The sequence below is a fragment of the Gadus macrocephalus genome, chromosome 4, assembly GCF_031168955.1.
Source record: "Gadus macrocephalus chromosome 4, ASM3116895v1".
Lineage (NCBI taxonomy): Eukaryota > Metazoa > Chordata > Actinopteri > Gadiformes > Gadidae > Gadus > Gadus macrocephalus.
Window position 1 is genome coordinate 33,437,238 of NC_082385.1, and position 13,601 is coordinate 33,450,838.

Below are 13,601 nucleotides of genomic sequence, written 5' to 3' on the forward strand. Positions count from 1 at the left end.
CAGCTTGCCTTTGGCATATACTGATCAAAACAGGACGATACAAAAAAAAAGCCTATAGTGCCATTAAACGATGAACATACAAACATACTGCCTTGAACATAGCAGTCAGGCTACTGCTTCTTTGTTTTGAGCCAAAGAAAAAACTTTTTTAAATTAAAACATTTGTGTTAATCGCGTGACAAAAGATAATTAACGCCGTTAAAATTTGTTTGCGTTGACGCCTTTAATAACGTGTTTAACTGACAGTAATAGTATTTCGAAATATGAATGATACCATTGATGAGGATGTTGTGGATAGTAACAATATTAGCATCAAGATACTATTTATTCTCCAGGCATACTGTACGGAATTGTATTCCTCGTTGATCTTATCATCCCCTTGTTTTCTGTTTTAGTTTACATTGTGGGGAATATTGTCTCCTTGTTTGTATAGATTTGCTCACATGGAATCATGACAACTGTTGTTGACATCGAACTTTGTGCCTTTCCAGAAAGTTCTGACGGGGCTGCAGGCTGAGAACCACCAGAGACTTCAGGAGAGAGAGAGGGAGTTGAAGGAGATGACCAGAATGATGGAGATCATGAAGGTATAGCGCGCTGCGTAGCAGACTGTTTATTATGTCATAGCACATAATACTGTTTATTATGGTGTTGCATAACACATGGTTTGTTATGGTATAGCTTAGAATAGTTACGTTTATTATGGTATTGCATAACATATGGTTTGTTATGGTATAGCTTAGAATAGTTACGTTTATTATGGTATTGCATAACATATGGTTTGTTATGGTATAGCTTAGAATAGTTACGTTTATTATGGTATTGCATAACATATGGTTTGTTATGGTATAGCTTAGAATAGTTACGTTTATTATGGTATTGCATAACATATGGTTTGTTATGGTATAGCTTAGAATAGTTACGTTTATTATGGTATTGCATAACATATGGTTTGTTATGGTATAGCTTAGAATAGTTACGTTTATTATGGTATTGCATAGCATATGGTTTGTTATGGTATAGCTTAGAATAGTTACGTTTATTATGGTATTGCATAGCATATGGTTTGTTATGGTATAGCTTAGAATAGTTACGTTTATTATGGTATTGCATAGCATATGGTTTGTTATGGTATAGCTTAGAATAGTTACGTTTATTATGGTATTGCATAGCATATGGTTTGCTATGGTATAGCTTAGAATAGTTACGTTTATTATGGTATTGCATAGCATATGGTTTGTTATGGTATAGCTTAGAATAGTTACGTTTATTATGGTATTGCATAGCATATGGTTCGTTATGGTATAGCACAATCGACTTCATTATGGAAAAGCAGAGCAGCAAAAGGCTTATTATTGTATATGAGGCATTAAGCTCATAATAATTAAGTGCAGTGTATTACAATAAAAGTATGAACTAAATAACAATGCGTGAATAAAATTAAATCGTATTTCTATAGCCCTTAATCACCGGTACAGTCTCAGAGGGCTTAACAGGCCGTATATTTATGAAGCCCCCCCCTGACCCTAGCCCCCCAGAGGGCAAGAAAAAACTCCCTTAGTTAGCAAGGAAGAAATCTTGATCCTTTCAGGGATGATCAGGAACACAATGGGTGCCATAAATGACATGAATCCATAAATCCATGCATGCATACAAACATACATACAGGCAAAATAATTTTGTATCTAAACTGAATGGCACTTACTGACACAAAGGGCACCGCACACTCGCTAACACCTTTATGAACCCCCACCTCGTCCCCCGTAGCACTCGGCGGAGCGCGTGCGCACCGACGCGGAGCTGGTGCTCTCGGAGCTGCGCTGCTCGGTGGAGCGGCTGCAGACGCTGGTGGAGGCCATGCTGGAGCGGGCAGAGCTGGACAAGATGGCGGAGGCCCGCGAGGTGGCCGACAGCCTGGCGGCTGAGGTCAAGGAGCGCAAGAGGCGCGAGGAGGAGATGAAGGATCTGGTGCGCTGCGAGGACCACATCCACTACCTCCAGGTAACGGGTAGGGTGCTTTGTGGGGACCTCACACACTTCCTCCAGGTAGAGGGAATGTGCTTTATGGGGACCTTGTCCACTATCTCCAGGTAAAGGGGATGTGCTTTATGGGGACCTCGTCCACTACCTCCAGGTAAAGGGTTAGGGTGCTTTGTGGGGACCTCACACACTTCCTCCAGGTAGAGGGAATGTGCTTTATGGGGACCTTGTCCACTATCTCCAGGTAAAGGGGATGTGCTTTATGGGGACCTCGTCCACTACCTCCAGGTAAAGGGTTAGGGTGCTTTGTGGGGACCTCACACACTTCCTCCAGGTAGAGGGAATGTGCTTTATGGGGACCTCGTCCACTACCTCCAGGTGAAGAGAATGTGCTTTATGGGGACCACATGCACTACCTTCAGGTGAAGAGAATGTGCTTTATGGGGACCACATGCACTACCTTCAGGTGAAGGGAGTGTGCTTTATGGGGACGACGTCCACTACCTCCAGGTGGAGGGAGTGTGCTTTATGGGGACCACGTCCACTACCTCCAGGTGAAGGGTTAGGGTTTAGTTTGATAGGAGAGTGGTCAGGGTTACATCTCTCGCTCTCCGTGCTCTGCAGTACTCTCTGCCATGACGTGTGTAACGTTGCTTCACGCGTCCCCCAGACGTGTGAGGAGCTGGCCAGCCCTCTGGAGCTGGAGGAGCTGCCGGGCGTGCTGGTGAACCTGGAGGCCTCCTTCGACCCGGCGCGAGAGGCCATCCTGGACCTCAGGGAGCACGTGGAGGACCTGTGCAACGCTGAGCTGGGGAAGATAACCAAGAAAGGTGGGTAGCACGCGCACGCACGCACACACGCACGCACGCACGCACGCACGCACGCACGCACGCACGCACGCGCACACACAGAGACGCAACAAGAATGCAGGGACACACACACACACACACACACACACACACACACACACACACACCAAGCATGCAGGCACACACACACACACACACACACACACACACACACACACACACACACACACACACACACACGCACGCACAGACACACCAAGCATGCAGGCACACACACGCACACACACACACACACACACACACAGACAGACACACCAAGCATGCAGGCACACACACACACACACACACAGACACACACACAAACACATAACCATTATATTGAACGAATCCATCTCAAGTGACACGTTATTAGCGAGTTCTTTGATCTGTGGTTTTAATTGCGGCCTAACTTGTATCGTATACATTCTTCCTTTCAGTGAACGAAACAAGCCTGTTCACGCTAGAGGGAAGCAACTGTGAGTTCCTGAGGATTATTTGACTTTACGCAGAATAACACACGTTCATGTTGGTTGCATTGCTGTTGTGGTGTGATACAAAGTTGTGGATTGACGCCAACCCATTGTCCCTTTCTCCCCTAGCTAACCGCGGTGCAAAAGGAGGCTTTCTCAGATGTGAGTATTTGGTTTCACATGCATTAAAGAGTTCATGCAAAAAAACACACCCACGCACACACATATTTTAAATTGCCGCACACAAAGCATAACACAGGTTATCGTTGTGTTTGATCAGTTTAAATTAATGCTATGTGGAGTCAGCTGGCACCTTTCTTACTCATTCATCGATAAACTAAACCCCTTAATTAACTTTGGTATTTATAAAGTAACATTTTCTAACCACTATGTGTGTTGAAAGCATCTTGACCACTTTCTGTGGTCAACGCTGTGGTTCTGTGTGAGACTTCATTTCCTTGGCCTGGGGCAACAGCCAAAGTGCCATCACCCTAGACCCAGGAAATGGAGTCTCTCATTCGTCCATTCATTCATTCAACTCTTCCCTCGTCTCCTTCCCAGTGTTCTCAGGTCTGGGCGCCCGCACTGCGACCAGTCGTCCAACAGGTTTGGTCACTCTTCGTTTCTATAATCACGCCACTAACTGCTGCACTGTCGTTAGCTTCTAGCTTCGCTGCGTAGTGTTTATCTTGTACTAAACGAATAGACATTCTTCCACATGTTTTCCCGCCGCTCGTCCCTCAGCGACCTCCCCGAGCGTGGCGGTAGGGGTCCGGACGCCGGACAGGAGAGGAATTGGTGGGCGGACATTTTGAACTCCAAAAAATGAAACTTGAGTTAGCTGCAGAGCTGAAAGTTGTGTCTCAATATCATGAGGATTAGAATTAATAGTTGTGTTTACTTTGCGTGCATTAACATATCAGTTTTTTTGTTTATCCTAGGATTAGATGTGAGGGGTAGAGACCCACCACGAGGTAACACATCTGTCTGTCTGTCTGTCTGTCTGTCTGTCTGTCTGTCTGTCTGTCTGTCTGTCTGTCTGTCTGTCTGTCTGTCTGTCTGTCTGTCTGTCTGTCTGTCTGCCTGCCTGCCTGCCTGTCTGTCTGTCTGTCTGTCTGCCTGCCTGCCTGTCTGTCTGTCTGTCTGTCTGTCTGTCTGCCTGCCTGCCTGCCTGTCTGTCTGTCTGTCTGTCTGTCTGTCTGTCTGTCTGTCTGTCTGTCTGCCTGCCTGCCTGCCTGCCTGTCTGTCTGTCTGTCTGTCTGTCTGTCTGTCTGTCTGTCTGTGTCTCAGAGGAGAAGCTCTGAACATCACACCATGCAAACGTACTCATATCTCTACATATACCTTCACTCAAACTCAAATTAATTCATTCAAAAATGAAAATAATCCCTCACTCATTCAGTCTCTCGCTCACTCATTCACTCCCTGTGTGTTTCCCTTTGTCTCCAGGAAGCTCCCCCAGGCCCCAGGACGGACTGAGAAGAGAGAACCGGGGATTAGAAGCAGGTAAAATAGACGCACACACGGGCCAATGAATTCTGGAATCACGAGCCCCGCCTCGACGTCACGCCATTGGTCGAAACACCTCTATACCGACTGTGGTCAGAAACCAAAAAACAAGTGTCAATCAATCGAAAATGGTCTTTAGAGGTTTTTTGCGGTACCTTCGTCCCCTGCATGGCTCTGTTCCAGCTGCTCCTTGAGCCAGATTCATTTAGCAGACAAGTCAGGATGTCTTGCTCAAGGGCGCCACAGGTAAGGCAGCCGACAACAGGGGATCAAACCCAGTACCATGTGACCAGGGACTCAAACACCCAAGCCACTACACAGACCTCATCCTGCGCTGAACTAACAAACCATGTCGTCTCTTCTCGTCCCCCCCCCCCCTCCCCTCCAGCGAGGGAGAGCAACAGCAGGCGGCCCAGCCCCCGGTCGAGCCCGACTCTGAGCCGCCGTGAGTCCGAGTCCGAGTGGAACGGCCCCCGTCAGACCCAACCGTCGCCCCCGGCCCAACCGGACCCCCCACGCCCGACCGCCGCCGCCGCCGTCACCCCAGCTCCCGTCCCGGCCCCCGTCCGAGCAGCCAGCCCGGCCCAGGCCATCGCTGGATGTACGGTGCCGAGTCTTTCACTGCTTGATGTCGTGTTTTATTGACGTCGTTTTGACGTTAAGCGGGAGGATGTTTCAACGTGGTCGATTTTGGCTGATGGTTCAGTGCGTTCTCAGTGGTAGCTCGTTGTTTTTTCCTGCACCGATTCCTCAATGTTAGTTCAGTGATTGATTATTTTGAGGTTATGATTGTTCATATCAATTCAGTGATTTCTGATGGCAGTTCAGTGATTTCTGTATGCTTAGTCAATGCTTTCAGATGGAGTTCAGAGATTTTTTTCTAAGAGTTCACTGATGGATAAGATAGTTCACTGACTATTATGCAAGTTCACCAATTGTGATTTCAATGGTTTATGTTTATTATAAGGTTTTGGCTTGTAAGTTCAGTGATTTCTTGATGTGAGCACGGTGGGTTACATTTTAGTTAACCGATTTCTGATATTAGTCTGAAAAGTTAATTCAAATTGGTCTCCTGTGCCTCTGGTCGCGGTCAAAAGGTAACCTGTGCTCTAGTCGAGCCCAAGGTGGAATATATAAAAGTAAGTACTACCCTGTCCTTTTTTGTCATTCTTTGTCTCCTTCCCCTTTGGTCTAGCCTTCAGCCGGATGTCCTCCATCAGCAGCCTCTTCCGCTCCCATCGCCGTGGCACCGCCCAGGCCACCCCTATGCCGGACGCGACCCCTCCAGCCAGCGGTCGCAGCGGTCCGTCGATCAGAGGCGGGAACCCATGTGAGACCTGGCCTCTAAACTACCGCAGTATATGAAGACAATCCACTTAAAACTGTGTTCACGTTTGATGTTAGCCAACTGATAGTCCAGCAGGAAGTACATACAAATGACACGTGTTCAGTAGCCAGCAGCCAATTGGCTGTCTGTTCTCTTTTTTGAATTGACAGCCATGTTTAGTGGCCAGCAGATTTAGTTAAAATGACCCAAGGCATATCTCTGAGGCATCTCAACAACACAGGCAAACCAGAACTTACTTAGTGTCAGTTATGTTTTACGTTGGACTGGCTACAAGATGTTATAGGTTTTATTCAGATAGTTTGAGCGTAACGCGAAGATGACATCATGACGTCAAAAAATCCCATTTTATTTTTATTTGGCAGACTATTCCATGTAGTCCGTTTTAAATGGCATTGTATGACAGTGTGGATATTTGTTACTGTGCTTAACTGTTTGTCCTTGCCTCTTCTTCACAGGGGGAATAGGCACTCTGTCTGAAACGCCGACAGAAGGTGAATTTTATTCTTCACGTGTTCTATGTGGTTCTGAACGCACCCCAAGCTCTGGGTGATTGTTGATGTGTTCCCTGTTATCAGTATACAAGTGGTTAAAAGGTTAGTTAATGTTAATGAACCACCCAAAAGGTAATTTTAGAAATTGACCGTGTACAGATAAACGTATTTCTGTCGGTTAGTGAATATTTCTTGTTTCATGACGTGCGTATGAAGCACATATAATGCACGATTCAATTTTTCCTTTCTCTCTTCCCTTTCTAAGTTAACCCCGGCCTCTTCTTGGATTCACCCTCCCCAGACTTCATGCCGAACGACGCCCAAGTGTTCCCAGCATGTAAGCCTCAATTCTTCTTCATTCTTGCGTTCTTAGTTATAATTTCACCCAATATAGAGCGACTCAATTGGACAACCCCATCCTAGGCAGTTAAAGGCACCCAGTGCAACTTTCGAGGCTTAAAAATAAACATTAAATTTCTAGTCTTTTTTACACGTAGTAAGTTTCAATAACTCCATACCATTACATACCGACATTTAAGCAGCAAAGATGAGACGTCGTTGTGTGGTGAGAACTGATACAAAATCGATAACAACAACAATGCCGCCATATTCTTTATTTTTTGTAACCTACAATAAATAAAGCAGGCTTCCAGTCAATGGAAAAATGGCTTCTCCCCACCGGCGATTGTTGTTGTTTACGATTTTCTATCAGTTCTCACCACACAACGACGTCTCATCTTTGCTCCTTGAATGTCGATATGTAATGGTATGGAGTTATTGAAACTTACTACGTGTAAAAAAGACTAGAAATTGAATGTTTATTTTTCATTGAATGTTTACATAAAGTTGCACTGGGTGCCTTTAAAGGAAATGGGTTGTAATTCTCCTTCCGGACCACAACGGGGCGCATCTGCTGTGTTTCCCCTCCAGGAAGCGCCGTTTGAGTTGTCAATGTGTTCATGTGGGTTAAGACCGTGGATGTCTTATAATAAGGTTTGGACAATGTGCTACTGTTTCTCCCAGCGACTAATAGGTTCGACGAGATGGACACTCTAGTGTGTGTGTGTGTGTGTGTGTGTGTGTGTGTGTGTGTGTGTGTGTGTGTGTGTGTGTGTGTGTGTGTGTGTGTGTGTGTGTGTGTGTGTGTGTGTGTGTGTGTGTGAGTGATCTTGAAATGTCCACAGTTGATCGATGTATTTATTTTCCCCATATCCTCTATTATCCATGACGTCTTGAAAACATACAAATCACCTGGGGTAGGTGTTTGGGGGGGGATGTTGTTCCCATGGTAACGGACATGGTTCCCATGGTTGCTCCTCTCCACGACAGTGAGGGAGATCAACCTGGACAGCATCCAGGCACCTGAACCCAGAGGCAGAGAGGAGTTCCTTCAGTGTAAGCACACACACACACACACACACACACACACACACACACACACACACACACACAATTGTATACATTGTTATAGTGGGCGGGGGGGGGGGTTTATAAAACCCAGTCACTTTAAAAAGCACAGAGACACAACATCCAATCTAAGCTCCTCCCCCTAGACGCCGTCCAGCTGACCCTCGACCCCGACACGGCGCACCGGCGGCTGGCGCTCTCCGACGGCGACACCAAGGCCACCCTGCAGGCGGCCGCCGCGCCCGGCGCCGCCGACGCGCCGCAGCGCTTCGACGGCTGGACCCAGGCGCTGAGCCGCGGCCCGCTGGGCGGCGGCGGGCGCAGCTACTGGGAGGTGGAGTGGCGGGGGCGGGGCTCCTCGGTGGGCGTGGCCTACGGCTCGCTGGCCCGCAAGGGCGGCGACGGCCAGGCCGGCCTGGGCTACAACGCGCGGTCCTGGAGCCTGGAGCTGTCGGACACGCGCTGCGTGGCCATGCACGACAACGAGAGGCGGGACATCGCCGTGGGCTACTCGCCGCGCGTGGGCGTGTTCCTGGACACGGCGGCGGGCACGCTGGGCTTCTACAGCGTGGCCGACGGCATGAGCCACCTGCACACCTTCCGCGCCAACTTCACCCGGCCGCTGTACGCCGCGGTCGGGGTGGGCGTGGGCGTGGGCGTGGGGATGGACTTCGCCCTGGGACAGTTCAGCAGCAGCGCGGACAGCGTCAAGCTCTGTCCCATGTGAGGACGCGAGGTGATGGGGGGGGGGGGGGGGATGCACGCCGGGAGGCTCTGGACACGGGGGGGGCTTGCGGAAAAGAAGTGTGACGTTGGGGTGTGAGGGGATGAGTTAAGGCTCTGTTGTGGTTCCACGGCGACCCGACGCAACGACCACGCAGACGCTTCGACGCAGTCGTGAAGCGCTTTTGGTCCAGCGTCGGGTTTCAGTGAGGGGACCGATCACAGCCCTTGCTGCTGCGACGCCGAAAAACGGAAGGTGACAATTTTTTGGTAGGCGCGCGTCAGGCCCTTGCGTCAGACCCAAGGAGGGTCCGCAAGGACGTAACGGGTCCGTAAACCCACCTGCGTTGCGTCGACGTGGAACCGTAACTGAGCCTTTAAGCCCCGCCTCTTGGGCGAAAACTGTTTATTTTCTGATCATCGTGCAACAAATTTAAAGCAGGTACCTTTTTTGTTCAACGAACATTCCAATAGCATATCTTTAAAACCTCTACTTCTTCTAAAACTAATGAAAATTTGATGTCGTCAAGAAGTCAGTTCTTCTCCGATTCTCACTTTCCTTTCTGATTATTATTTTTTCTGTTTAACGTCACATTCATATCTTCACATGCGAGGAGCAACAACATCAGAACAAACAAACGAGTCACTGCCATTCATTTCCATGGATTTATTTTATAAAAAAAGAGGCAACCGAACGACAGGACGTAGGCAGGGTGACGTCACCAGGCGGTTCATACCACCACAACAAACAAACAAACAAAAACAGAAGACAGAGGTCCGTGTGTGGATTCGACCACGAAGGTTCTGCGAGGAAAAAACAAAGCTGTGTGTGTGTGTGTGTGTGTGTGTGTGTGTGTGTGTGTGTGTGTGTGTGTGTGTGTGTGTGTGTGTGTGTGTGTGTGTGTGTGTGTGTGTGTGGGGGGGGGGTCCACCTGGCATGGGTTTCTACATGTGTGTGGGGGGGTCTAACTGAGAAGTCACACCTCACATGGCATTTGTCAAGGATCAAATAAAATAATGTTTTCTTAAAGGACAGAGTTTCCTGTGTTCTCATCAAGGAGGAGAACGCATGAGGGGATCTCTGCTCCCTCGTGCCCGGGATACCCCCGGCACAAAGGTCAACGTTGGCTAACGCTAGGAACAAGTAGAGCGGCTAGACGATGCAAGGAATAGGAGACGGAGCTTACACGATGAAGGGGGAACAACATGATAGATGTTTCCATCCTACATCATGTGTGGAGCAGAGCTGATCCCAGCCTTTCTGTCACCTGTGCCACGGTGTAAGAAGTCCTCGCAGTAGGCAGTGTGTCGGACTGCAGCTGGCGCAGCTCTTGGGGCGGCGCGGGTTGGTCTCCCCTTCAGGGGACTGCACCTTGCGGACCTCTGGAGGAACGCAGGCTGACTTCCATCCATTGGATCATTGTGTGTTATGGTTTATTGTTTGTTGTGTTATTGTTTGTATGTTATTGTACCGTTATTACCCAAATATCTGAACATAATTGTTATAAGTTAGAATAAAGTAAAAAATAAAGAATAAAGATTCTGAAACCCTAAACCCTCTGAATACTGAGTGACATCACGTTACCATGGTTGTAAACTGTGCTGGTTTGATGAGACTCAAGGTGTGTGTTGTTGAATACCTGCCTGTAAAGGGTGCAGCAAGAATCCAACCCAACCAGATAATCACGGAAGAGAAGTGAAGGTAGAAAATAACCCTGCTATTATAGAAACATTAACATCATAAATGATGACACTACATAGACTATACTGTTCACTGTTTGTTTCATTCATAACCTTTAATTCAATAACCTTTACAGTAGCAGTCAAGTGTCTTCTGAATAATGAATGACATGTAACAATATTGGTTTCCTAATTTTAAATAAAAAACGTACACTTGACAGACTTCCAGCTCCGTCTGATGAAATGAGGTCACAGCAACATGACTGGGAGTTCAAAAACACCATGGAGGTATTCATGTGTGATGTTGACATCATGGTTGAAAAAAATATTTCTGCACCAACAGTAGCAGGTGACCCTGACACTATCATGAGAATATCTCATCCAGATAGAATAACGTGTGTGTGTGTGTGTGTGTGTGTGTGTGTGTGTGTGTGTGTGTGTGTGTGTGTGTGTGTGTGTGTGTGTGTGTGTGTGTGTGTGTGTCTTGGCCCTTATCTGAATACCTGCCAGAAAAAAACAGAAGAAGAATCCAACCCAAGAAGATTCCATTGAGACTCATTCAAGAGAAACAAATAAAGAAAATCAACCTGCTGTTATAGAATCACAGGCCAGTACTACATGCTAACCCTTACTGAGTACTCTGAATACTCTACACTCTAGAGTATTCTGCACTCTGAGTATCTTGTACTCTGAGGACACTCTACTCAGTACACTGCTCTTCTGAAAAGGGAAATCATCCATCTATTGTATAGATTATCTGTGGAGAAGCAGCTGACTCAGTGAGTGTCTCTACATGCTGGTTGAAACATCAAGTCTCTAGGTTTGTCTCTGAGCTTCCACGCATCACAGCTCTCTGTCCAACGTTCATTTTTTTAAGAAAGTTATTATTCTTTGACCAGCCACCGTAGCGTGTTAGTCTGGGAGGAGCATGAACCGGTCCAACTGGTTGGTTCATCATTTCCTTGTTGTGAGTCGGACGGTTTGGTGTGGCTCACTTCATCACAGCAGGAAGACGACTAAGGTACTGTAGTCCACTCTGATCCTTGATAGATCATAAATATGAATAACTTTGATTCGTATTAATAGGGTGATGGTTAAAATGATAGTAAATGTATAGATGCATTGCTATTCGTCAAAATTGCAAAAAAATAATTTTGAAGATTCCAGGTCTGTAGAATGTTACTTCTTAGACTGTGGGCATTGGGGATCGAAACCAGAACCTTCCAGCTTGGAGTCAAGCGTCAGGTTGACGAATGATGTTTCCTCTGACATAGGATTTGTTCTAAATCACAAATGTCCTGTGGTGACTTTGAGGGTACTTAGGGCAGAATGGAGAGTTGTTATATTTGTAGTGCGGTATTATAATAATAATAATAATAATAAATTATCCGTTTTTTATAGCGCTTTTTTAAGTACTCAAAGACACTTTACAAATAGGAAGGAATTCATACAGACAGTGCAGACAATCAATCAAAAGGGAAATTTAATAAATTAATAAATAAACAACACCACAACAATAGGCAACACATTAAGAGAGCGGGAGAGAGTGGAAGATGGCGGAGGATGATTTGTCAAATGTTGTAGGTGGTCCTGAAGAGATAGGTTTTAAGTTGACTTTTGAATGAACAGAGAGTATCAGAGTTTCGGATGGCCAGAGGGAGGGAGTTCCAGAGGGTAGGGGCGGCGATGGCGAAGGCTCTGTCCCCCAGGGTGCGATACTTGGTCTTGGTGATGGAGGTGAGAAGGTTGGCATCAGCGGAGCGTAGGCGGCAGGTGGGGGAGTGGCGATGGAGGAGATCTGTTGTACGAGGCTGCAAAGCTGTTTAGCGCTTTGAAGGTGGTGAGGAGAATCTTGAAATGTATGCGTTGTTTTATTGGAAGCCAATGAAGTTGACGCAGGATGGGATTAATGTGTTCTCTGGAGGGGGAGTTAGTAAGCAGTCGGGCAGCAGAGTTTTGAACATATTGCAATTTTTGAAGAATAGTGGAGGGAAGGCCACACAGAATGCTATTGCAATAGTCGAGTCTTCAAGTGATGAAGGCGTGGATTAGTGTTTCGGCAGCTGAGGATGAGAGGGTGGGTCGAAGGCGTGTAATGTTACGGAGGTGGAAGAAGGATGTTTTTCTGACGCTGTTTATGTGTGACTTGAAGGAGAGCGTGGGGTCCATGATGATGCCGAGGTTTCTGCAAGGGGGGAGGGAGTGACAGAGTGACCATCTGCAACGTGAGAAGTTCTGGGAGGTGGGGATGATGCTTTTCGGGCCAAAGATGATAACTTCAGTTTTATTGCCGTTGAGTTTGAGGAAGTTTAGTTCCATCCAGGTTTTGATGCCCATGAGACAGTTGATGAGAATGGATAGGATGGCAGGAGTAATGGCTGTGGTGGTGATGTATAGTAGGGTATCGTCGGCCTAACAGGGAAATTGAAGACCATGGCGGCGGATGATGTGACCTAGTGGGAGCATGTAGAGGATGAAGAGGACGGGGCCAAACACTGAGCCTTGGGGGACTCCGTGTGAGACAGGGATGGTGTGGGATTTGTGGCTGTTGATGGAGATGTATTGGAATCTTTCAGACAGGTAGGAGGTGAACCAATTTCTATATATTTTTAACATGTATATTTTGAGCAACATTAAAACATGTTGTCTAAACTAATTGTGAGTAAGAATTAAAAATAAACGAATAGCCTAATGTTACTGCACGCTTTTGAAGTGCCATCCGCAACACTCGTCATATGATGTCCCTTATAGGGAAGTTATTTCTTCCATATTTTATTTTAACAACAGGCTTAGCGAGTGCAAATACAAGTCATCAATCAAGCAGACCTCCGATTTGGAACTTGGCCCGACGATGTGTGCCAATCTCTCAATAACAACACTTTTGAAATCAGATATTTCTCAATAACAGCCATTTAAATCAGGTATGAAATCAGGTATACAATTTTAATACCTGCTGAAATAAATAAATAAATACTCTTCAATGCCGAAAGATACAGGCGGAGTAATTCGATTTTAAACAACAACAGTCCTAGAATATGACCATGGGGCAGACTACTTTACGACCATATGGGCGTCTTATAGTGCGGAATGCAATTCTTATTGCAGCCTGCAGGGTTATGCGAGAAACATACGGAGGGACGTGGTC

General features: G+C 46.7%; 2 protein-coding genes across 3 annotated transcripts in view; both read left to right on the plus strand.

Annotated features, from left to right (window-relative positions):
* LOC132455353 (uncharacterized) overlaps positions 1-10,331 on the plus strand; it is a 13,098-nt gene extending 2,767 nt beyond the window's left edge. For both annotated transcript variants that reach the window (XM_060049178.1, XM_060049180.1), the window contains 15 exons: positions 492-587; positions 1,768-2,001; positions 2,651-2,810; positions 3,266-3,304; positions 3,428-3,460; positions 3,860-3,904; positions 4,043-4,096; positions 4,240-4,272; positions 4,748-4,804; positions 5,196-5,408; positions 6,003-6,137; positions 6,611-6,646; positions 6,912-6,983; positions 7,976-8,041; positions 8,200-10,331. In XM_060049178.1, the coding sequence (XP_059905161.1) occupies positions 492-587; positions 1,768-2,001; positions 2,651-2,810; positions 3,266-3,304; positions 3,428-3,460; positions 3,860-3,904; positions 4,043-4,096; positions 4,240-4,272; positions 4,748-4,804; positions 5,196-5,408; positions 6,003-6,137; positions 6,611-6,646; positions 6,912-6,983; positions 7,976-8,041; positions 8,200-8,780 (1,854 nt within the window). In that variant the 3' untranslated portion in view covers positions 8,781-10,331. The remainder of the gene's footprint in view (positions 1-491; positions 588-1,767; positions 2,002-2,650; positions 2,811-3,265; positions 3,305-3,427; positions 3,461-3,859; positions 3,905-4,042; positions 4,097-4,239; positions 4,273-4,747; positions 4,805-5,195; positions 5,409-6,002; positions 6,138-6,610; positions 6,647-6,911; positions 6,984-7,975; positions 8,042-8,199) is intronic.
* LOC132455345 (NACHT, LRR and PYD domains-containing protein 5-like) overlaps positions 1-13,601 on the plus strand; it is a 140,383-nt gene that overhangs the window by 97,478 nt on the left and 29,304 nt on the right. The gene's annotated exons all lie outside the window — the stretch shown is intronic.